General features: G+C 36.7%; 1 protein-coding gene across 1 annotated transcript in view; it reads right to left on the bottom strand.

Moving 5' to 3' along the window:
- Positions 1-25,798, bottom strand: part of ROR1 (ROR family WNT receptor 1) — a 178,460-nt gene that overhangs the window by 44,858 nt on the left and 107,804 nt on the right. The window contains exon 2 of the mRNA XM_014063246.2: positions 7,912-7,983. Coding sequence (XP_013918721.1) covers positions 7,912-7,983 — 72 coding nt within the window. The remainder of the gene's footprint in view (positions 1-7,911; positions 7,984-25,798) is intronic.

The raw sequence follows: 25,798 nt of genomic DNA on the forward strand, positions 1-25,798 counted from the left end.
TTCTTCTAGTTTTCATTGTTACTTCAAGGACCAAATAGGGTACAGTATATCCAGGTCACCCATATGATTTCATATAGTTGCATTAGGTAAACTCTAAGCAGAGCCTGTGTTCCCTTGCCATCTAAGACGTTAAAAGAGAGAATGGGGGTGAACGTTCATTTTCTCCTAGAAACTAGAAGATATTAAGTAATTAAAGACTAGATTAAAATATTTGAAGCTTCTAGAAATTAAGAACTACCTGATGTATCCAAGAAAATTTATTTCAAAGGAGACTTACATTCTTAAAGCAAATGTTATTTTCTGTTACTATAAACATATCCTTTTCCTTGTGTCTGGCCAATTTTCTCTACCTACTTATGTTTTGCTTTTATTTTCAACCAGTTTATTTTCTCTTTTTTTTTTAATTTCCAAAGCTTTGAAACAGTGAAAGTTACTGAGTGAAAAATGGAATTTTCTTTATTTAATATTATATTCTTGATTAAGTTGGAGGCCAAATTGTTTATAAAGAATCATTTTTAAAATGTTATTTGCAATTCATGCAGTTTGAAATATTTGTGGAAAAACATGAAGAGAAAAAATAAACTATTATCCAGAAAAATGTGTGAAATATCAGACATCACTATACAGTAATTCTTATTTTATTTACTACAAAAAGTATTTGGAAGAAATAACCCAAAAATATATCTTTTTGTAAACCAGTGAATAAAAACATGGATTTTGATATCACTGAAATAAACATATAATATAAACAGTCATGTACAAAAAATTCTGTAGGCAAATGTGTGTGTGTATGTCTGTTTGTATATGGATGTCTGTTTGTTAAAGATAAATGTTGTGAAGTCAAAGATATGCAGTTAGTCAGTCACTTTATGTTCTGCTTCTTATTAGCCCTTACTTTGCCTTTTAAAGGTCCATTTTTTAAACAAAAAATGTCAGGATATCTGGAACAGAAATGTACAATAAAATGTGTCCCTTGGCCTACTGATCTATTAATCTTTCAACTAAAGCCAGAAAACTGGATGAGCCATGAAAAGATTATTATATATCGCTACCTTGTGTATAATGATCAGACATTCATTATCTTCACTGGAGTTTAAACAAAGGTGGTAGGAGGAACCAAGCAAAATCCAAAATAAATTGCACATTTTCTGAAACACTTTAGCAGCCTAGTGACTTTAATGACTTTTGTTCTACGACCTTCACATTTCACACCTATATTACTCAGGAATCCACATTTGAAAAAATATAAATTCTCAAAGACAAGCTCACACACTATCAGCTGAAAAGCAAACAAAAAGAACCAATGTCCTGTAACTAATTTTTTTTTTCAAAGTCACAGTAATTTAGTCCCTTAACAGCCTCCTAATTTACAGAATATTCCAAATAAACAAAAAAAAGAAAAACAAACTGTGCATGAATATAAAAACTGTAATTCAACCTTCTTCCACCAAATGTATCAATGATTTTAATTACACACACACGTGTGTGTGTGTCTCAAAATTTTCATGTATGTATGTATGTGGTTCCTGCCAGTTGTAACCTCTTCTATAGAAGTGGTTCCACAAATCTACAGTGCCGTTTAGAACCAGTTCCAGTTCCCTCCCCCGCCCACATCATCAAGATGAAGAGCGAGAGGAGGAATTCTGGGAGTTGAAGTCCACAAGTCTTAAAGCTGTCAAGTTTGAACACCCCTGGGGTTGTTTTTTCTAAAGGGTTAGGGGTGCAAGGGTCTTGTAACTTGACAGCTTTAAGACTTGCGTGCTTCAAATGCCAGAATTTCTGAGCCAACATTTTGGTTGCTAAGCAAGAGCGTTAAGTGAGTTTCACCACATTTTACAAGTTGGCCATGCCCACCCAGCCACATGGCTGGCAAGCCACTCCTACCCAGTCACATGGCTGGCAAGCCACTCCCACAAAGCAGGCCGAGAGGTTCTAAATTTTTTTGAAACCCAGCACTGGTATGTATGTATATTGCCAAAAGTATTCGCTCACCCATCCAAATAATCAGAATCAGGTGTTCCAATCACTTCCATGGCCACAGGTGTATAAAATCTAGTACCTAGGCATGCAGACTGTTTTTACAAACATTTGTGAAAGAATGGGTCGCTCTCAGGAGCTCAGTGAATTCCAGCGTGGAACTGTGATAGGATGCCACCTGTGCAACAAATCCAGTGGTGAAGTTTCCTCGCTCCTAAATATTCTACGGTCAACTGTTAGCTGTATTATAAGAACATGGAAGTGTTTGGGAACGACAGTCCCTCAGCCACGAAGTAGTAGGCCACGGAAACTCATCCAACATCAGTGTGTGACCTCACAAATGCGCTTCTGGAAGAATGGTCAAAAATTCCCATAAACACACTCTTAAACCTTGTGGATAGCCTTCCCAGAAGAATTGAAGCTGTTATAGCTGCAAAGGGTGGACCGATGTTATATTGAACCCTATGGATTAGGAATGGGATGTCACTTACAGTAAGTTCATATGGGAGTAAATGCAGGTGAGCAAATACTTTTGGCAAAATAGTGTATGTATATATGAATGAATGAAAATTTTGAGACGCAGTTCAATTTGGAGACCCTTGTATGAAAAGCTGCTCTCAAACTGTGTCATGAGTGGAATTCCAGCACTAAATAAAGAAACTAATATGTATGTAGTTTGAAAAGTTTTTGCTCTTTTTTTCAAAGTTTCACAAAACATAAACTGTTGATCGAAGTAGGAAAAACAGTTGCCAAATCTTTTATACAAAAGGGCATCCAGAGTTTACATAATGTGATCTATGTACAATAGTATAAGCTTGCTATTCTCCATTGGTTTGAGAATGCAATAAGAATCAGATCCTTCCAATCAGGACACTTTTATTTTATTATTTCATTTCATTTTATTACATTGTACTCCACAGTATTTTATTTTATTGCATTGTATTGTACTGTGTTTTATCACTTCATTTTATTTTTCTTGTGCTTTTTTGTTTTTGTTAAATAGGTCATAAAAAAATAATTTGAGCCAAATCAAATGGAATCATCTTTATTATAATCACTGAGCAGCATTACAAGAAAAGAGAAGAAAACAAATTACTATGAAAAACTGTTACCAAGGAAATTATCATAGAACAATAAAACAGCCCAGCTAAATCAAAACTACTCAATTGTGTAGACTCAGTTGAGGTATTTTGCTACTTGAGATGTAAGTGGTTAACATCCCTTCAAAGGTCATGTGTATAAATTTTCAAATTCAAAAATAACTGAGGAAGCTAATCATGTCTTGGGATAGCTTGGGGTCGGGTTACCTGAGGAATCGTCTTTTTCCAAAAGTTTCTACCCATCCAATCTGATCCAACAGATTGGGCATTCTGCAGATACATCAACCAAAACACAACAAGTGGCAGAAACTAGAAAACGAGCATTTTCTACCCTTCGCTTACAGAATATTTATTCCCTCAGAGATTAGAATGGTCCCAATCCTGTTGGCTTTTCACATAATTTTAAAAAACTTAGTTATGTACCCAGGCTTGGGACTTGGAACAGGTTAAGAAACCTGTTATTTGTCTTTACTGATAGTTCATTAAGTATGCATGTTTGTACTTATTTATTTTATGGAAGTTTTTATTGTTTTAATGTTTTGTAAATTGTGTTAATTATTTTAGCATTCTAGAATTATAAGCTGCCGAAAGTCACTTGGTTGAGTTGGGTGTCTATAAAAATCAAACAAATGAGTGAGTGAATGAATGAATGAGTAAACGAACGAACGAACAAACAAATGAATATCATGTAAAAAAAGATACTATCAAATAACATGGGCGTCAGTTTCTACCTCCCTAGATCCACAAACGTCAAAGTCTATAACTGTAAGAAATCTCTTGAAATCTACTCAGCAACAGTACAGAACAAAATAGACTCTGGAAAAATCCCTTCTCAAAGTTGGGGATAATTTGTAGAAATACTCCACAATAAAGGCTCTAGCTTAAGTAGGTTGTAACATTCAAGAGCAAGATTTTCTGACAATCACTATCCCAAGGCCAGTATTTCTCAACATTGGCAACTTTGAGATATGTGGATTTCAGCTCCCAGAATTCTGCCACCAGCATGCTGAAGATCACACATCCTGCAATTGCTACAGTTGAGAACCACTGCCTTGGCCATATTTTATAACTTCAATGCAATAATCTCCTACGAAAGGATTTACAGAAATCGTAGAGGTAAAAAAATAAGTGAGAAGGCTAATGCAAAATAAATAAAAGGAAAAATAAGAACAATTGCTACCAATTATTGATATTGGCATTGCTGTGATTAAACCTGCTGCAAGTAAGAGCACTAACCTACAGATTTGGTTGCTCCTGAGAGAATGACAAAGCTCTTCCATCTCTAAAAAAGGGAAACATTTCATCTGACTGAAATAAATCAAAGAAAATGACAAGGAATTCTCTCAAAACTCTATAATTTCAGGCCAGTCAGCGATGTGTTCCCAACTGGAATATTAGCTTAGTTGTGACTGAGAATATAACAGTATTTTCCATGTAGAGATTTTAGATAAAGTGTTTCCCCAAAAATAAGACAGGATCTCATTTTCTTTTGATCCTCGAAATATGGCCTTGGCCTAATTATCGGAGGAGGGGGCTTATTATTTTGGAGCCAGGCTCTTCGGGAATCTGCTCGCAAGAGAGCAGCCGCCTGGCAACCCCCCTCTCCAGCCGGACAGAGCGCCACTTTCTCTCTCTCTCCCTCCCTCACCCACCCACCCCGCCCACCCATCCACCTACCTACCAACCATCTATATCTAGCTATCATCATTTATCTACTATGTTTTCCAGTTAGAAAGTTAGTCCCGCCCCCACTCCCAGCGGTATCCTGAAGGTGCCAAGCCACGTGAGTGGGGGCGGGACTCACGCAGCTTGGTGCCTTTGGGATACTGCTGGGTGAGTGGCACTCTGCCCGGCCGAAGAGGAGGTTGTCCACTGGGCTTATTTGCCCAACCCCAAAATCTGGCCTGGCCTTATTTTCAGGACATGTCATATTTTCGGGAAAACACAGTAGATAAACGATGGTAGCTAGATATAGATGGTTGGTAGGTAGGTAGGTGGATCGGTGGGCGGGGGGAGGGAGGTTGAGGGAGAGAGAGAGAGAGAAAGAGAGAGAGAGAGAGAGAGAGAGAGAACTGTGCTATTAACTTAACAACTGTGGTGATTCACTTATAACAATTGTGGCAAGAAAAGTCGTAAAATGAGGCAACATTCACTTAACAAATGTCTCACGTAGCAACAGAAATATTGGGTTCAATTGTGTCATGTGTTGAGGACTAATTGTCATGGATTCTTAATTGAAATTAAATACTGAAATTATTTTGGGAAATGATTATTTGTACCAATTGCCATGAAACTAAACTTTCCCTTTTCTGAATACTATGAATACTATATTTAGATGGTTACCATCAGAGGTGATATTCAGTTGGTTTGGATCGGTAGTGGAGACCTGAGGATGGGTCACCTCCCGCCCCGGCTCTATGCCGTCCTATTTAGCCACATTTTCTAAGTCACGCACATTCGTGCAAGCCATGTGCACAAACAAAGCACATGCGTGGAAGTCTGCACGCATGCGTGGAAGGTGCACGCTCACAAAGCAAGCATACACGCAGGGGCTAACTGGTGGTAAACTTATATGAAAACCACCTCTGGTTACCATTTTTCATTTGTGGGTAAGGTCAGTTACTGTGTATTATTTCTCTTTGAACCTTAATAGTTTGTGCTAGAAACAATGATGTTGTAGAGAAAGGAAAAAGGATGTCTAGGGATATGGAGAACATAAACTACAATATAAAGAGATGGAACAGACTGGTCCTGTTCTTGCAATACATTACTCTCAAATTTTTAAGGGTGTCTTAAAATCGCCTTACAATCGCCTGAAAGTTGGATTGCTATTTAGGAAGTCTATACTTCAAAAAGGACTCAGAAATAAAAAACAAATGGAATCACTCACATCCTGGAAAAAAAACCTCTGCAAACAACATAGATTTATGGGTTAATAAATTGTTGCTAATTCTGTCAACAGGAAAGAGAAGAAGCTTGACATGTATTTTGCATTTAAAACTTCAACTTTTTCCAAAAATCTAGTTTCCCGGCAACTTGCAATGAACTCTAACCTCAATAGATGAAGGCTAATTGACTACCAGCTGTTCTTATATCTCCATATGGGGTACATTTTGCTACTCTTTTCATTCTAAGTCAGCAACAATTTGACAATGACTTTAAAACTGTATGGGTGATTATTTCTGTATATGTGTAAACTATAAATGCACACAAATGAAAAGAGACTATAGTAGTATTAGTATAAATTGCAAGTGGGAATTGAGAACCAGGACCACAAATTCATATAGCTTTACGAATAAGCTCTAGACATGAGGATTCCAGCATAATAAGATGGAGGCAGTTAGAAGGATCTGAATCACCTCAGAGATTTATATAGTTCTGTAAGATTTCAATGGTAACTTGCTTAACTGAGCTTTGTGGAATAATGCTCATAAGGGAGGGTAGTCCTACATCCTATCCCAGTGATGGTGAACCTTTTCGGCACCGAGTGCCGAAAAGGGAGCACTTTGATCAGCAAGTCTTCCAGTTACTGGCATGCATGCCAGCTCTTTTGGTTTCCGACACTGCTGCATGCACAAAGTACAGCTGATTGTCGCATGTGCATGTGCACCAGAAACTCAGAAGAGGAACAAGTGATGCTGCACATGCCAGGCAACATGGTTCCACATGCCACTTTGGACACACGTACCATAGGTTCGCCAACAAGGTCCTATCTCAACCAGTGGCAAATACATTCATCGAAGCACCATTGGCTTATGACATAAGAAGATATGAATGGATCAACCACATTGAATAATTCTGTTGCTTTGCTTTTGTGTTATCTTCCCCTGCACTAATGTGCACTAACCTGAACAGACAATCTCCTTAGGCAGCAAGACACTAAAACATATTCCTAGCAACTCTGTCTAATTTGGACACATGTCTTTCTGTTCATCCATTGAGAAAAGAACCTGACTGACCAGATAACTTGAGGTGATTTATGCCAGAACTGAGGAATGCATGAAAGGGTCAGGTGTATTGTAACCTGGCATTACTACCTAAATTGCTGCTCACTTTATCCCACTGACTGCTGAGGTTGGTATGTTCACTGGAGATAGAGAGCCATCCTAACAACGACCAAAAGCTGACCAGCTCCTTAGTGTCCTAAGCTGTCAATGGTGAGATTTCACAGGAAAACTGTGGCAAAAGGATTTTGATGTGTACCATGAGAAAAATATAGCTTCAGAGTGCCTGCCATTTTATCTAGCCTTTAACAATTATCAGAGCTGTCTCATCAATGAGTTATAACTGTTCATTATAGATAGGCAACATAAAATTCCAGAAGCTTGAAGCCCCAGAAAGACATGCTAGATAACAATATTTAAAAGAAACAGATATATGTTCATCCATGAAAAAATGTGACTGTAAATGTTCTTTATGAGTGGTTTCACAAATCCCAAAATATTTTGCATTCTTTATCCCAGGCCATAACGGCTTCATTCCAAATTTCGTACTAAAATCTGCATGCAAAGCAATTCAGATTAAAGCATGTTCCTATTGGATCCAGATTCCAAGAGCCAAAAGATGAAATGTCAGGTGGGTCATAAACTGCTATAATTCACATCCTGGCTTTAAAAAAATCCCAAACATATGGAATGTGTTATTCATAGTAAAAAGGGAAATCCTCACTTCAGAAATAACAGACCAAACATCAGATGATAACTTTGTTCTGGCTTTCTTTTTTGCCTCTAACTTTACTAGCAGATTTGTGTATCACTTTGCAAAAATAAAATAAAATAAGGAAAACTTACAGTGTTTAAAATCTGAAATGGCATTTATTTTCTTTTTTATTTACCTTTATCTACTTCATTTGACATGTTCCAATTTGACGTAGGTATTAAATCAGCGGTAGCTGACACATTTGTTCCTGAAAGAAAAGAGAAAAAAAATCAATGCATGAACATTGTATCAACTAGGGAATATAGGACTCACATATTTTGACAAGAGACTTTTACAGGCCAAAAACACACGCTCCCGTTGTTTAGATCTCATGACTATGCTGTATTGCCAGAATTATTCAGAGGGTACAATAAATGCAAATACTGTTTACTGAAAAAAATCAATAAAGTTTGGAGATTTCTTGATTGTTTAAAGAAACAAATCAGTAAATATCTGGAATGGCAAACGTGGGAGTGTTCTGGTTTTTCTATTTATTTTTGGCAACAGAATACTACTGCAGCATTAATTAATTACTGTGTGAAGAAAAAATGGGAATTATAGAAATGAAAGAAAAAAATTACAATTAGTCTTTCAGTTTTAAAAATGTAATGAGCCATCAGAGAAGAATTCTAAGAATGAGTAGATGGGAGAGGGTGAAATGATAGATAACCCACCGTACCTAAGAATCGCCTCCAATAATACTGGCCAATACAGGCACCTGGGATGATGGGTGGTTTCTTTGTACATTGGGGAATTTAACTAAAGCTTCTTGGAAGAAATTTAAAAGAATACTGATCTGTTTGACCCTGTTTTTTCAACACTCGATTGCTGATTCTATAGAGCAGGTGTTAAACTGACGGCCGGCAGGCCAGATATGTCACAGGCAGGCCACGTCCACCCAGTTCCATGAATGGGGAAAAGTCACAAAAAGTCACATGACAGCAATGGGACACCACGGTTTGAAACTCGTCCCTTGCTATAGAGAATGTAGTTCTACTCAAGTATGAGTGCCCATGTTTTTGCTTTAAAAAAATGCACATTGAGGTTGGAGTAAAAGGAGATTACTTCAGTACACAATTGTACTATTTTGAGCAGTGGTGTAATTTAAACAATAATAATTGAAACATTAAACTGTTGGGCAAATATATTCAGAGACGAAGAACGAAATATGGGTCAGTTCTGTAAATTTATCTATGCATTGGGTTTTTTGAACACTTAAATTTGACAATCTATATTAACAGAAGATACTACCAGAAATTCCTTTGATTGCAAAATGTCCTACAAATGAATTAGGTAGAAGAAATATTTATTTTAGCTACTGGCAGTGAGTATAAAAATACATTTAATTTGTATAGATTTCATGGTGCTTAAGTAACTCTTGTTTTTACTACATTTTATAGAACGGGGGTGGGGGGAGAAAGAATAGCAAATCACAAAACATACCACACACACACAACTTGTTTTTCATATATATTTTATATTATAGTTTAATCAGGAATAAGAAAAATGGGTAGTTAAATATATATTAGTATAAGCAGTACACATTCCTAAAAAAACAGATATTTCTAACACAATACATTTGGTAAAAATGCCATAAAAATATAGAAAGAAAGATAACTTCTTCAAACCATTGAAAACTAATGTGTTCAGTATAATAATTTTTGCAACTATAAAAACATCCAAAGTGTATTTCCTTTTATTTTCCATATTGTACTTGATTCAAAAGAATGCAAGCATCTATGAAATCAATAAGATTCCTGAACAATGTATGTTGAATAAGTTAAATCTAAAAAGTAATTGTAGCTCACAATCCCATCTTATGAATCAGTTCTAAATACCACATCTCAGCCAACTGAGCCAATTAGCTGAACTTGTCATTCTCAGTTGCCAGTGATAACATAAATAGACAGATCCCAGGCCAAAGATGGCTGTTACATGAATATACAATCTGATTAGTTACAAGGCCATTACCATAAAAACCATGGGGAGATCTATTAGAATAGGAAAAATAAGTTATGAGATGAAACCCCCAGTGTACAAAAGTATTTTGCTATTAGATAATCAACTATTTGGTAAGGCGTCTCTTTCTCTCTCTCTGTCACCCCTGCTCTACAATTAGATAAATATCAGAAGAAGAAAAATGTCACAAGCAATATATGCAATCTACTAGTTCCACATGAATTGTCCTCAATATTATTAGTATACAGAGGAACCAAGTTACTTGGAAGCAGATTGTATTTGCTTTTGCTTCTGACCTTTTTTTACACTTTCCATGATGATGTTAACACCAAAAGGAAATTGTTTGATGGCTAGTATATGCCACAAGGCATCTTGTATCTAAGGTGCTACAAGGGTTTTTGTGGATTTTCCTGCAAAAAGGAAGGAATAAGATAGCTGGAAACTCTATAATTTATACAATTCGTAAGAACCGATGAAACAGGTTTTGTATAAGTAGGCACAACTGTCTTCTACTAATGTCTTGAATCTCTAAAACTTTAATGATCCTTCAATTAGGATTATAGAGTTTTAAATGTAAAAATGTAAAGCCCGATATAAAGCAAAATAAAAAACAAAACAAAAAAACCCCAACTCTTATTTGAGAACATATAACCAATCACATTAGGATTTTCATCAGCTATTATGAAGCATAGTACAAGGTTATATTTTGCTTAGATTTTTGTTTCAGACTGGAATGCTTTACCCAGGAATGAGAACACACACAGAGCTACGAGTCTTTTAAAGCTCACAAGCCTCCTCAAAGTGTGAGTAAGTTTGGAGATGTGCTTTAGTGGATGAACTCTGCAGTCAATCATTCCTGAAATATACAAAAAAGAGGTACTTGGCAAAATTGCACAGCTTTAAACCACACTGCTATGTCCTTTAATCCACACCAGGTGTGAAGATATTAAAAATGCTGGATGTGATACTAGCAAGCAGGGCAGAGAATATAAATGCTCTGTAAATTTTTATGCTCATTTTATTTATTTATATATTAAATCAAATTACTATTGGTAGCCTACAGGCTGAAAGTTGAACACCCATGGATAGATTAAATTCCATCCAAACAATCACAACAATTATAATAGCTTACATCAACCCCCACAAAAAATATAACAATGCAACTATTAAAGAAAAACAAGAGAGGAAATTGAGTAGACACCTATAAAATCTGCTAATGACACAAAGTTGGGAAAGATGGCTACTTTAAATGAGGAAGTTCTAGAAAGGATTGAGCAATAACCAAAATGAATAGGATTATAAAGATATATAAAGTTCTGCATCACAATGGGGAAACTATAAGGCACAAGTATAGGAATTGGGAAACCTGGCTTGGTTGTACTATCTAGGTGTACTTATTGACCACAAGTCAAACATAAGCCAATAGTATGGTTCAATTGCACAGAAAGATAAATGATTTCTTGGAGTGCATTAACAGTGTCCAGTTCATGGGAAGTAATTGTTTGCCTTGGGTCAGAACCCATTTGAAGAATCGTGTTCTGTTCTGGCCACCAAAGTTCAAAGGACCATTAAAAGTAGAAGGAAATGGAAAGGTGAACTACGAAGTTGATGAATGGTCTGGAAACCACACTTCTTGATTAAAGGGACTTGGTATGCTTAGTATACTGAAAATACAACTGAAGAGGAATGTGACAAGTCTTCAAATATCTGAAAAGCTATCCCAGAGAAAACAGAATAGTCTTATTATCTATTGTTCCACCACCACAAGAAAGTAGGTACAGGAGAGACACCAGGATAAAGTGTATTAGCTGTCAACCAGTGCAACAAGTTGCCACATGAAAAAGTGAGTTCTCTTTCTTTAGAGACCTGTTGGAAGTCTGAATAGTAATTGTTTATCTGAAACTGGATGGCATTTAGTCAGAGCTTCTCTAGTTGATTCTGCAAGCTCTAGTGGACTTGAACAACTCCACAATCCTTTGCAAGTCTCTGAGTGTCACCTAAACTTTCCTTAAAAAATAAAAACTTTAGCTCTTCTAGACTGTAGAGATTCTCAGTCATCCAGGTCATGGTTGTCCCAAAGGTGCTTTTTCAGAAGGCAACTGGACTTTGTTTTTCTTTGAAGACATGTACATGCGCAAACACCCGTTGCTCACATGAGTGGGGCCACAAGTGCCTGGGACACTTGCGTGAGTAGAGCTGTTCTCATGCACATGCACCAGCCAGCTATTCATGTGACCCAGTGGCCAATAGGATGCAGCCCAGTAGTGGGCCGTGGGCCACAAGTTGCGGACCCCTGTTCAAGAATACAAAATTTAAAGAAAACCATTGCACATACTATTTTGCAAGTTCATATTTGGAAAAAAAATCTAACCATTAATAAGGGCAATTTGGAAAAGGAGTATTTTGTTTTGGAAGGAAGTGATCACTGTCTCATTAAAAAAATAAAAACAGGATTTCAATGACATGGGTTAGGGTAGTAGTTGAAAAATACTTGAAGAAAAAATAGGGATAGCAACATAGCAGAAGTTCATTGCTGTTTAAACTCATATCTGTACAGTATTGTTAAGGCCTACTTTTCTGGGAGAAAGCACTATTGTGCACAAAATCTCACTAGAAATATTTAAGCCATTTGACCCTATAGTAATAGTGCAATTTAACTATTAAAAGTATGTCACTCTAAATTTATAGCTCTTTTCTATGAAGAATATTCTTTCTCTGTGTACTATTGACTGACACTTGCTCTTTCAGTGTACTTCCTAAACAATTCTCATGTATTGTGATAATATACTTTTTGTGGGAAGATAGGTATCGTATATCGGGCCTAGAGGGCATAATCTAAGATTTAATTGCAAACTTTAGGTAAATTCACCAAACAAACAAGGTGAAAGAAGTCAGGGAAAAAAGGTTTTCAATTTTTTTGGGGGGAAAATAGAATTTAGGCTGATCTACCCACTGAGAAATAATAGCAGACATATACACTGTCTGCTATACAATCTTAAGACCAAGTCTGTCAGGCCTGTTATCTAGATGTTTCTCTGTCCTATTAAAAATGATGGATCTGTTCTCTGATTCGATCTGAATTTTTTTATATTAAATGTGTAACCAGGCATAACGTATACACTTAAGGGGGAAAATGCTGTGTAGTTGAAAGTTCACTTTTATGTGTTTACTGAAATGCAAAATAGTATCAAACAGCAGGACATACAAGTTAAGGAAGCAGATGGAGAAATAAAAATACTAAAGGTGATACGTTGTACTGCCAAATAGGTCTCAATGTGTTTTGAAAAGAATATGTTTGTTATGTCAAGAGAATATTCCCATAAAAGCAACACTCAAAACTTTGGGACCTGCTTTGATGCATATTATCATTTTTTTAATGAAATGTAAAAAGGTTTATACTTATAGTGCGAAAGTGGAGTAAATAGTCCAATTATACCCTTTACTATACTCATTCTTCTGTCCAAGAAATTCTTCCATGCTTTACAATTTTACAATTTACACTAATTTCTCCAAGATAAAGGAAACGTTGCAGGAGGCTAGATCATTTTCCTGCCATACTACGAGTGTCAAAACTGCAAAACAGAGAGCCAGAATATATTCAATACATCAAGATTATACTGATGAGACTAACTTCATTTCTTCTTGGTTTTCTTGTTCACCGGTATCGACTGAATAAAATGAATCCTGAATATAATAACTTAGGTAAAGGTTCCCTTCATACATATGTGCTAGTCATTCCCCACTTTAGGGGGAGGTGCTTATCTCCATTTCAAAGCCGAAGAGCCAGTGCTGTCCGAAGATGTCTCCGTGGTCATGTGGCCGGCATGACTCAACACCGAAGGTGCACGGAACATTATATAATAACTTAATGCAGTCCAATTCTCAAGTTACTCTATCACTGTATAGGCATCTAAATATTATGCTTTATAATTCTGAACAATAAACTATACAGAGAAGGGGGAAAATTACCACCCAACAGAGAGCTTTGCCTCTTCTTTTTCTGGAACAATTCTGATAGATTCTCATGAATAGAAGACATAAAACACCCTCAAGTGTATAATTTCAACATTTGTAATGGTAACTCTCAATGAACATTGATGGAAATAACAATTTTTGTGAAAAGCTGAAAGATTACGTATTCCATTGTAGGAATGGACATTTGCTCAAATCACATTTTATGCCTGTGTTCTCACTGAAGCATTATAATTTACTTTGGTAGTTTTCAAATCCTTTAGAAGATTTCTGGATAAAGGGCTGCATGATGGAATGAAAAAACTATTCAAGCAATGGATATACTTTTGCTGGCAAACACCAGCACTAGATAGAATCTGAAGATTGCTTAAAAAAATTAATGACAACGAAGGATTGAATATCCATTAAAGACAACCACTGAGCTGGACAGCAAAAACATGAAAATCATTCACTGAGAGATAAGGAAACAGATACAAAACTCTAAACAAGGCCCAAATCCCTCTTCTTTGACGTTGCAAAATTACGACCAGGAAGGCATTCCAAAATACCATAGGAAGAACATTTTCTAAACTTCACAGAACCAACAGAAACATTGTTATTGTGGGATAATCCCATGTGCATTTGATATGAATTCCTGTATTTGTAATGATTTTTTAAATAATTGTTAACATATCGATTCAGTGGGAAGTAATAATTATTGAGCATATTACATTAATGTCTCTGAGCTATTATATATACAGGGTTTAACTCTAAAGCCTTCCCTCCTTACATTCTTCAACATTTACAGCAATTTAAGTCTCTTTATCCATACCATGATAAACTATAATCTACATAAAATTAGTAACTGTTTCTCTATTCAAGATACCTAATTTCCTGAAAATTAATCTATTTTTAGGAAAACTCTTACGAATGCTGACAACAAAGATGAAGTGTAAACTTCCTAAGAAGCACGATATAACAGGTGGGGAAACCATATTTTATTTTTTAGTATGGCATTGAGAAAGAACGTTGGTCTTACCTGAATGTGTCTTTTAAGGGGAAGAGAGGTCACATGTGGGTATTCTCAAAACCTGATTGGTCCAAAGACTGAGAGTCTGAATGCCCCATAGGGCCCTCCCCAACCGCCCGAGGCAGAGGACTGTCCCTTGGGGCCGCAGCTGCTAATTTAGAATTTTTAAAATGCTCAATTAAACCAAATAAGAGATCAGATTACAACAAAAAGTAATCCTACCTATAACAATTCTCAACAGTGCTTGGACCAAGGAGACTGAGAGGAAACTGGGCTAGGATGGAAGGCACGAGTATTTAAGAGTTTGCTCTCAGTCTTTGGACTAATCAGGCTTTGAGAATACCCACACGTGACCACTCCCTCTCTTCCACTGGAAAAATATATGGATCTTCACTGTATGTGTCATGATTTTTAGAGAAAATGTTATGACAAACTGAACTATGGAATATATTGTGTTGAAACTGAAGGCTGATTGTTGTGTGTTTTGAGAATGGCACCTGATGAAATTAATACATCAATTACTTAGCACATCATGCAATTTTCAGCAGGAGCAAGAGAGGGTTTTCTGAGGTCTCTTTGATTATTTAATATGTCTATGTATAAATATGTAAAGAATATTATGTTTTGATCTAGACCCCATAAGTTTTAGAAAGGATAGCAACCAATATGATAAATGGTTTGGAAAGAAAACTTATGAGAAACCCTTGGAAGCTTGACGTGTTTAATCTAAAGAAAACTGTGGACAGACGTTGTAATATTTCATACATCTTAAGACACCTGTCATATAGAAGATGGGGCAGAACTATTCAGAGCTAGACCAATAAATGGGTTTTAATTACAAATATATAATATTTTATGATAGTAAGAGATTTTTAATGATGAAACAGACTTGCTTTGATAAGGGTTGGACTCTGGATACCAAAGTCCCTGGAGATATTGCTGGGAATACTATGAGTTACTGCAGTGGGCAAGCATTTAAATTAGATCACTGTTTCTCAACATTGACAACCTTAAGGTGTGTGGATTTCAACTCTCAGAATTCCCTAGCCAGTTCTCTCCATGCTGACCAAGGAATTCTGGGTGCTAAAATCTACATACCTTAAACTTAACCAAGGTTGAGAAACATTGGAGTAGGTAATCTCAATGTCTTTTTCAATACTTATGTTCTAAGATTTGTTTGTTCATTGGGTTTACATGCCACCTTTCTCTCTCATGAACTCAAGACAGTGTTATAAATTTATAATTAATGTTTTTAGTGATATTAGAGCTATACTGGCTGAGGATGTTTTTGTATTGTACTTTTCTATACAAACAATGCAAAGTTGATAATTGAGAACTTGAACGAATCACAGTAATGCTACTCTATTGTCAGACCATGATGTAATGAGGAGTGAAGTGACTGTAGTATCTTTATTTTTTGTTACATTCACTTTGATCACAAGGATAAAAAAGCATGAAAATAGAACAGTGAACAGTTCTGGTGTTAATTAGATTTAGCTGTATTTCTTTTCTCGTTTATTTTTTCTGGTTCACTATTTATTCCTATTTATTGGTGCCTTGCATATTTATTATCCTGATGGTTATGCATGCAGAGCTGTACTAATTCTGGTTTTTTTCTCCAAATAAAAGAGGGTTAATATCAGAGTCATCCAAGAAGCAATAACATTAGTTATTTGCATATTATCCCTTTCTAATCAATAATTTTAGCATTGTGATTGTGGGAATGTATTGTTTTGTAGTTTATTTCTATATGAAAGCTGTCTTGAAAGGGTTTTATTCTGAAACATGACTTATGGATAGATAAAAGATAATAATTAAATAAAATAATAAATTCAGTGCATTCAGAAAATATTCAGACCCCCTTCACTTTTGTCACTTTTGTTTTTTTCTCATTAATCTACACTCAGTACCCTATAATGACAAAGTGAAAACAGAATTTTAGAAATGTCTGTAAGTTTATTAAAAAGAAAAAAACCTGAAATATCATATTGGCAGACCTTACATTCGGCACTTTGTTGAAGCACCTTTGGTAGCAATTATAGCCGCAAGTCTTTTGGAGAATGACATGACAAGTTTTGCGCTCCTGGATTGGGAGATTATTCTGCCATTCTTGCAAATTCTCTCAAACTCAGTCAGGTTGGATGGTGGCAATCAGTGGACAGCCATTTTGAAGTGTCCCCCCCCCCTCCCTGAAATGTTTAATAGGGTTCAAGTCAGGGCTCTGGCTGGGCCACTCTAGAACATTCACAGAATTGTTCCTAAGTCACTCCTGTGTTGTCTTGGCTGTGTGCTTAGAATTGTTGTCATGTTGGAAAGTGAACCTTCGGCCCAGTCTGAGGTCCTGAGCACTGTGGAACAGATTTTCTAATGGTACTTCACTCCATTCAGTTTTCCCTCAACCCTGACCAGTCTCCTAATTCCTGCTGCTGAAAAACACCCCAGACCATGATGCTGCCACCACCATGCTTCACCATTGGGATGATATTGGGCAGGTGATGAGCAGTGTCTAGTTTCCTCCAGGCATAACATTTAGAATTGAGGCCAAACAGTTCAATCTTAATTTTATCAGACCAGAGAATCTTGCTTCTCAGAGTTTGAAAATCCTTCAAGTGCTTTTTTGCAAACTCCAAACAGGCTTTCATGCATTTTGCACTGAGGAGAGGCTTCCGTTACCTCTTTTATTAAGACCCTTATTCCCTGAATGCTTAGTTTGACCGGGCAACCAGCTCTTGGAAGAGTCCTGGTTGTGCCAAACCTCTTCCATTTGAGAATTATGGAAGCCACTATGCTCTTAGGAACCTTCAGTGCAGTAGAAATTTTACTGTAGCCTTCCCGAGATCTTTGTCTTGCAATAATCTGGTCTCTGAGCTCTGCAGCCAGTTCCTTTGACCTCATAGCTTTTGCTCTGCTACAGTATGCGTTGTCAGCTGTGAGGCCTTCTATAGAGATGTGTGTTCCTTTCCAAATCATGTCCAATCAATGTAATATACCACAGGTGGATTCCAATGTAGAATTTCACGTATTGTTGCAAAGGATCTGAACACTTATGCCAATGTGATATTTTACTTTTTTCTTTTTAATCAATTTACAGACATTTCTAAAATGCTATTTTCACTTCGCCATTATGGGGTACTGAGTGTAGATTAATGAGAAAAAATGAATTCCAACAACTCTAGAATCAGGATGCAGCATAACAAAATTGACAAACGTGAAGGCACTGTAAATGGTGCTTGTAATCTTGAGACTGAAAAACAGCAGAAAACCAATGACAAATCACCAAAATTCAAGAAGTCAGCTTAAAATTAACTAATTTTTTTATTCCTCAGGACATTGGATCATTTAGGGCAGATGGCTGTCAATCAATAGTTAATAGAACCATGGTAAAATATATAATTTAGAAGAACTATGGTGAGGCAAACTATATTTCACCTAATTTTTTAAAACAATATTCTGCCAAAACAGAAAATGGTATGTCAGCCAAAGTAATTTCTAGGTGAGTCATACATGGAGACTAGATCAAAACTACTTTAGGGCAAAGCTGTTCTTACTAACAAAATGAAAGCCATTTCTTGTTCCTGTCTGATTTGCAGTTAGATGGTTAGGCCTGCAGGCAATTATCTATTTAAACGTTTAAAGAAAAGAGAATAGTGAAAGCTTTATTCTCTACTTTTAATGTGATTCAGACATGTAGGCTGGCACCGTAATAGGTTGGGACAGGAGCCTAGTCGCTTTAGTGGAATTATTCTATCTGTGGCCCAGCATTCATACTGGGCTGAATTTTAGATTTCTCACAGAAGTGTTGCTAAAGAGAAGAATGGCTGGGTTAAGTGGTTATTGCTACATCTGGGTGTTTCAATTATTTTACCCAATCACTTATTGTTAGAAAAATAAAAAGGGGAACTTCCCTCTGGGATGGAGAAATGCATGCTAGCAGATATAAGTCAGAGGCAATTTAAGTTAGTCCGTTGTAATGATAATTTTGTTATTCTGGTGTCGTAATTGCTTGGCTTCCTTTTATTTATTTTTATTCCCGGAACAGTCTCTCACTTATCTACCGTTTGTTGTAACATGGCTAATTACCTGCTTGGAGGTACTCTCAGCATTGCCATATAAGAGAGTTAACTCCTTTAGTGCTGGATTATATATATTTTGTCAATCACCTATTAGAGTGTACTTCTATTACATTTTAAATCAGTGAATATATTTATAACTCTTACTCATTTAGGATGAACCCTTTTTCATCACATATGGACTGAAAGCTTTTAACCAACATGTACAAGCTGAAGAGGAGGGATGATGAATTTTTTGGTTCTTCTATCAAGCATCTTGATGAGAAGGATCTTTTGAAGAAATCAGGTATAGGGTTTCAGTCAACACGCATGGGTAGACAGTAGGACAAGCTTAGCAAAGGAGACTGCTCAGTGTCTAATCTCCTTACACTAGTTTGTATGTCATTAGATGCTGACCTATTCCTACTACATTACAATGTTTGGAAAAGAGGCAGGGATCAATGGAAGGCCTACTACCACTTGTGTCCTCAAAGAAGTGACAGGAGACAGCAGTCAACGAAAGCGTCAGCACTGTTGAGCCTACCAAGGATATGGCCTTTACAAATATGCCAAATATTGACCCCCGTCCTTACAAACATCAAATCTGATACAAATTTCTATTTGGTGTTGTTCTTCAGTCACTAAGTTGTGTCTGATTCTTGCGACCCCATGGATACCAGACCCCCGTCTTCCACTGTCTCCCAGAATTTGCTGAAATTCATGCTCAGTGCGTTGATAACAATATATAACCATCTCATCCTCTGCCTTCCTCTTTTCCCCTTTGGCCAGGTTTCTATAGTAAGTAGGTAGGTAGGTAGGTAGGTAGGTAGGTAGGTAGGTAGGCAGGCAGGCAGGCAGGCAGGCAGGCAGGCAGACAGATAACAGACAGAACTCTTTTTCATCACAGTATAGAAAATGTAGCAGATTCTGTGATGTTTTTTGTGTATGACCTGGAACAATTAGATATAAATGGGGTTAGAGTATTGATGACTATATACATTTTCTGTGAAATTAAGGAAGTATGTAACTAAAGTAATAACTATAGGCAGTCCTTGACAATTGAGCCCAAACTTCCTATTGCTGTGCATATTATTGAGTTTTGCCCCATTTTTGTGATCTTTCTTGCCATTGTTGTTAAGAGAATAACTGCAGTTAAGTTAGTAACACAGTTGTTAAATGAATCTGGCTTTCCCATTGATTTTGCTTGTCAGAAAGTTACAAACGGTGATCACATGAACCCGGGACACTACAACTGTCATAAATATAAACTAGTTGCCAAGTGTCCACATTTTGATTATGTGACCATGAGGAAGCTGCAATGGTCGCAAATGGGTAAATTGGTCACAAGTCACCTTTTTCAGTGCCATTGTTACTTTGAATGGTCACTGAACAAATGGTTTTAAGTCTAGGACTAACCTGTAGTCATCATCAGTTATTGCCAACAACAGATACATTCACAATAAGCTGGTTTTAGTCTTTTTCAGCTGCTTAATTCTTCCTACATGAAAATTTCTTCCATTTGTCTGCAGAAATCAAAACTTAAGAGTCAAAGCAGTTTTTTCAGAAAGAGATTACTTAAAACAATCAAAGACTCTGTTAATGAACAGGCAAGAAAATTGTATTTTAAGGCTTCATATTCCCTTAAAAATATGCTTTGAAGAAAGAAATGAAATATCAGTTAAGGGCCTTATCTAGTAATACATTTTGAAAAGTTCATCTTCCAAATCTACTTAAATTAAAAATATGGTATTACGGGTTGAAGAAGTCACACAGAGTTCATGGTTTGGAATAAATAAACATAGATGGTCTGTATTAAGCGTTGAAGTCTCACTTGATATGGCATTCATGATTACCCGTTATTCCCGTTTGTTAAACTTTTAATAGGGTTTAAACACTGAAATCTGAAAACAAAATTCAAGGGCAAGATTTTTTTAAAATAATTCAACCTAGTCTGGATTTCATCCATTGTGTTTTCTTAGTCATTACTTTTGTCCCTGCTATACATCTCTGTTTGCCTCATTATTCTACATTTAATTACTTAACTCTCCAAAATACATTGGCTGAAAATGTCAGTTACTGAAAGACTTCTTTAAACATTTTGTTAGGATGGAGTATCGTATTTCATATCCATGCTAGTATTTAGCAATGGCCTTGCCAACTATACAACATGTGAATGACATTTGATCAAAGAGATCAGTTTCAAATGTTTTCGAAGAATTGAAGACTTTAAATGTTACTTTTACTAAAGGTCTCCTAATGTGACTTCTGTAAAAAGAAAAAAGGAAACAAGAATTCCTAGAAATGTTTTTACTTTAAGATGAACTTTTAAAAAGGGTACTATAGTCAGAGGTTAAGTTGGATGGCTGAATTTAAGATGCTAGCCTTGTCACAGAATGCTACATGTGATCATTCTTCAGCAGGGGACTTAATTGCTGTTTGATAGATTTCCAGTTGGTTTTAACTGGATTCTTTGCACTTTTCCATTCACAAAGAATGGATCATGCTGAATCATGGTTTCTTTACAACCATGTACTGGGGCTCTCCAGAATATAACACATTCCATCATGTTCACTGCAATCATTTCTTTATAATCTTACTATGATGATTTTATAAGTGAAAGTGTTATTTTTTCAAATAGCCACTAATGGCTTCAATTGCTGGAAAGTTGTTATTTGTTGTTGGTTCTTATTGTTTTTCTGTCATCTGGAAATTCCACATTTAAATTCCACATCCTGGTAATGGCCTTTAGTAACATTTTACAGTTGGCAGTTTATTATCAAATATTTCTTTAAACAAAATGCCAGGTTAAAGCTCTCCATGAACATAGCACAGATACACATAGTGGATATGTTCGCAGCTGCTGGATCTTTTCCATCGATCTGTATGTGGTGGGGCAAGGAGGGGAGGAATAGCATTGATTTTCAGCTTTAAACAAAAAACGCCACCAATGCAGCAATGCTGTTATAACTTCTTCATGTAATAAATCAGATTAGACCTATCATTTTATCTTGAATAGGGAGGCTTTTCACTTTTCACTTTTATTTTCCCAATAAGCACTATCTCTATGCCATCTCCTGTAGTGGAAAGGCTTGAAGCTACCGAGAGTGATGGATGAGGTGTGGAATTTGGTAATGATGATGCATCACAGATTGACTATCAAGGTCCAGCACTTGAAAAACTATTGCAGGAAGCCAGAGGATTCAGGATACACAAGCTTATATTTTGCAGACCTGCATTCTCATGCGATTAGCTATTTATGTCAGTGGCATTAGATGAGGGAATATTTCAATGATGGAATGCACACACACACATGGCATCCGAGCCCAGGGTTAGTCCAAGTAGCGTTGAGGAATTTGTCTTTGTGTAAAAAGGCAAATTTCAGTGATTACTGGTTTGCTATAATTATGGAGCTGTTGTCTTCCATGATGAAAAAAACAGCTGGTATGCATCTAAATGACTACTGATACACACTTAAGCTGCATTTCCAGAACACCTCATGATTTACTTTATCTATTTTTGGTAACGTTGTCTTTCAAGTTAAGGTCAGATATAAGATCACTAGACTGAAATATATCTCCACAGAGTCAGCTAAATTCCCCAGCAGGCTGACTTATCGTTTTGTATATGCCTAGAAGGGTTACAAGGAAAAAAAGAAACTCAAAGTAAACCCAACCTTTCAAACAGGTTCTGAGTTCAGACAGGGCCATTAGAGGCTTGCCAGCTGCAGAAACTTTTACTTAAAAGAGCCCAGTATGAATCTAGCTTTCAACAATATTTTATTTTATTTATTTATTTATTTGTCAAGCATGTGTAAGATAACAGATATAAGTATAAATGTGATTATGAATACATGAAATGGATACGAATAAATGGGGACATTAAGTCAGGGACGGTAGGCACTTTAGTACGCTTATGCACACCCCTTACAGACCTCTTAGAAATGAGGTGAGGTCAACAGTAGACAGTCTAAAGTTAAAGTTGTGAGGGTTAGGGGAAGAGTCAGATAGTGCATTCCAGGCATCAACGATTCTGTTGCTGAAGTTGTATTTTTTGCAATCAAGTTTGGAGTGGTTTACCTTAAGTTTGTATCTATTGTGTCCTTGTGTACTGTTGTGATGGCGAGTCACTTTCTTTCGCCCGCCTCTGTGTCTGCGGCAGTCTGCCAGCTCAGGCCGGCGAAAGAGACTTTCTTTCGCCCACCTATGTCCGCGGCAGCCTGCCAGCACAGGCCGGTGAAAGAAAGCGCTTTAGTCAGTGGGATGTCATGGGAGAGGAGAGAATGCTCAGGCACTCTCTCCTCTCCCCCGCCACCCCACTGACTAAAGGGCTTTCTTTCGCCCGCCTGAACTCCGCTGTGAGCACAGGCGGGCGAAAGAAAGCGCTTTAGTCAGTGGGGTCTCGGGGGAGAGAATGCTCATTCGCTCCTCTCCTCTGACACCCCACTGACTAAAGCGCTTTCTTTCGCCCGCCTGAGCTCTGCCGCGAGCACAGGCGAGCTTAAGAAAATGCTTTAGTCAGTGGGATGTTGGGGGAGAGGACTGCCTCACCAGCCATAAACCTCACCGCACATCACTGTTCAGGTGCCACCATGAAACAATGTTTTTTAGATACTCTACATCATTTTGGGGACTAGAAGCAAAAATAGCAATAATAAGTAACAGCATTGCACTAATGTGTCAGAGAGCACAGGGCAAACTAGATAGAACACTAGTGTTGTGGTATTTGTAAAATCTGATGCCCTCACATCTGCAGATTTGTGAAATCTGATGCCTTCACATTTGATGTGTTCCAGTCCTCTAAATGGAAGGTTTCCCTTTTAGCAATTTGTAACATGCAAAACATGATTTAATTCAAATGTTGCAGTGGAGAATTACATAACTCACAGAAATTTGCTTTGGCACATACCAAAGACACTGTGGCACCATTTATGCACACTTACCCATTTCAGCATATAAGGATTTTAAAATATTTCTAGAAATCTAAGAAAATGCTAAATGTTTTTTGGATTGCCAAAATGTAGATGGAAAAAAAGAACCTGGTAACTTCTATATTTATAACTTATATAACAACAACAATAAAAAATTGTATGCATGGAATATAATGCATTGTTTTACAATATATGTATCTTTCTGTTTTGTTCCTTTCTGATTTTTTTATTTCTCCAGTGTGCTGAGTACAGAATTCAAGGAATGGGTGAACTCTGCTTCTCTGCCCAGAGACTGAGTCTGTCAATCTTCTGGTCATTGTGTGTCTCCCCAGTTTCGACTCAGTCTTCACCCAGCAGAGACACTTGAGAAAAACGGTTTCAGATAATTAATTCCTTGGATTCTCACAGTAAGATAAGCGGAATTCTGTCTGCACTCGCTTGAAAGCAAATCATGTGGCTTGCTTCCCGGTCTGTCCAGCAAGCCACCTCACCAGCTCAAACAGAGAGCCAAGGTCCCTGCCATTCCCACAATAATAAATAAGTAGGCTTTAGCTCTTTTGTTATATTTATTTTTCTCATTTATATCCTGTAAAACATGTGTATTAAAAGTACTTGATAGCTTACTAACTCTTACATGAATAAGGGATCTCATTAATAAACTACAATATGTTTTAAAATATACTTTAAAATGTACATTAATTTTTGTAATAGCATCAGAAAAAATCTGTCTTCAAGCAACTAGCATTTTTATTTCAGTAGTCAACATAGGAGTTGCTCACCTGACAATGCAAGTTCTTCATTTTAAAATCCCAACTTTACAAATAGGACAATTATTTCCATAATATATGCTATATGACTTGAACAATTCAAGGTAGTCCTCACTTACCTACTGTCTTGTTTAGTGACTATTTAAAGTTACAACAACTGAAAAAAAACCTCAGCTCTGTGACTAATCCTCACATTTATGGTTGTTGAGCATCCCTACCTGTATTTTCCAAAGACAGTCACAAACTATCAGATGCTACATTCATACTTACTGTATAATGGTGAATAACTGTTAACATTTACAAATAATACATAAGTCACTGAAGTTCACAGAAAAGTGATGACAAAGACGAAACAAGTATAATTTGAAGTTTAAATATTATTTTCTCCAGTGCTAATGGTGAAAGAGAAGCAGCAGCTAGGATGGAAGGAGAATACAGACATTTCTGCAGGTCAGAAGCAAAGAAATAGATGCAGTAAGGCTTCCCTAATCTCTTCCAGTGAAACCTACTTAAAGTCAATTTAAAGCCAATTATTGACTGCCAGTTGAGTGAACTACTCACTGCTAGTTGAGTAAGGAAAGAAAAATGCTGATGCAAGCTGTATATACCCAATGCTTCTAGCCATCAACAGGGCTATGTTTTTCCCACACAGTTAAAAAGACAAATCACTGAACAAAGATGTACCTGAAAACTTCTAATTATTGCCAGAGCAACAATTAATTTAAGGAGCAAATGATAACATGCAAAGGATGTCCATATTGTATAATGCAGACATCCTGAAGCACCTAATCTCTTTCGAAGAGAGCTCAATTGAGTGCAGGTAATGAGGGAATGCCAAAATATTAATCAAGAGCCCACATCTCAAGGATGGCCTTTGACAGTATATATATAAAAATGGCTGGTCATGTAAAATGATCCAAAGTAGAGACTTTGAGAGGATTAGGAATACAGGAGCTTGGTTTGTTTCCAATGAAAGAGATTATTAACATCAGTATTTAAGAGAAAGACAAGTCGCTGGCTCAGAAAAGGAAACCAACATTTCCGTCATCAGGAACAAAATACGAATTTGCTTCACTACGAAAGGATTTGTCAAAACTGTCTTTGATGCTCTCTTGTGAGCATGTCCGTGCGTGTTATGTAACTGTGTCTCTTCCAGAACTGAAGGAAGGGGAGGTGGGGTGGGGGGGAGAAGTAAATAAGCAAGTGATCATTTGAACAAAAATCACATCCATTCTCCCTTAGTTCTGACTGCTGGAAGTACTTTCAATGTTTTAATTTCAGTAAACATAGGTCCTTTATTATAAAATTATTTGCTTCAGAAAGCTGTTCTTTTGATTTAT

This window comes from Thamnophis sirtalis, unplaced genomic scaffold (assembly GCF_051295495.1).
Source record: "Thamnophis sirtalis isolate CommonGarterSnake01/CBP01778 unplaced genomic scaffold, rThaSir2_p1.2 scaffold_7, whole genome shotgun sequence".
Taxonomy (NCBI): Eukaryota; Metazoa; Chordata; class Lepidosauria; order Squamata; family Natricidae; genus Thamnophis; species Thamnophis sirtalis.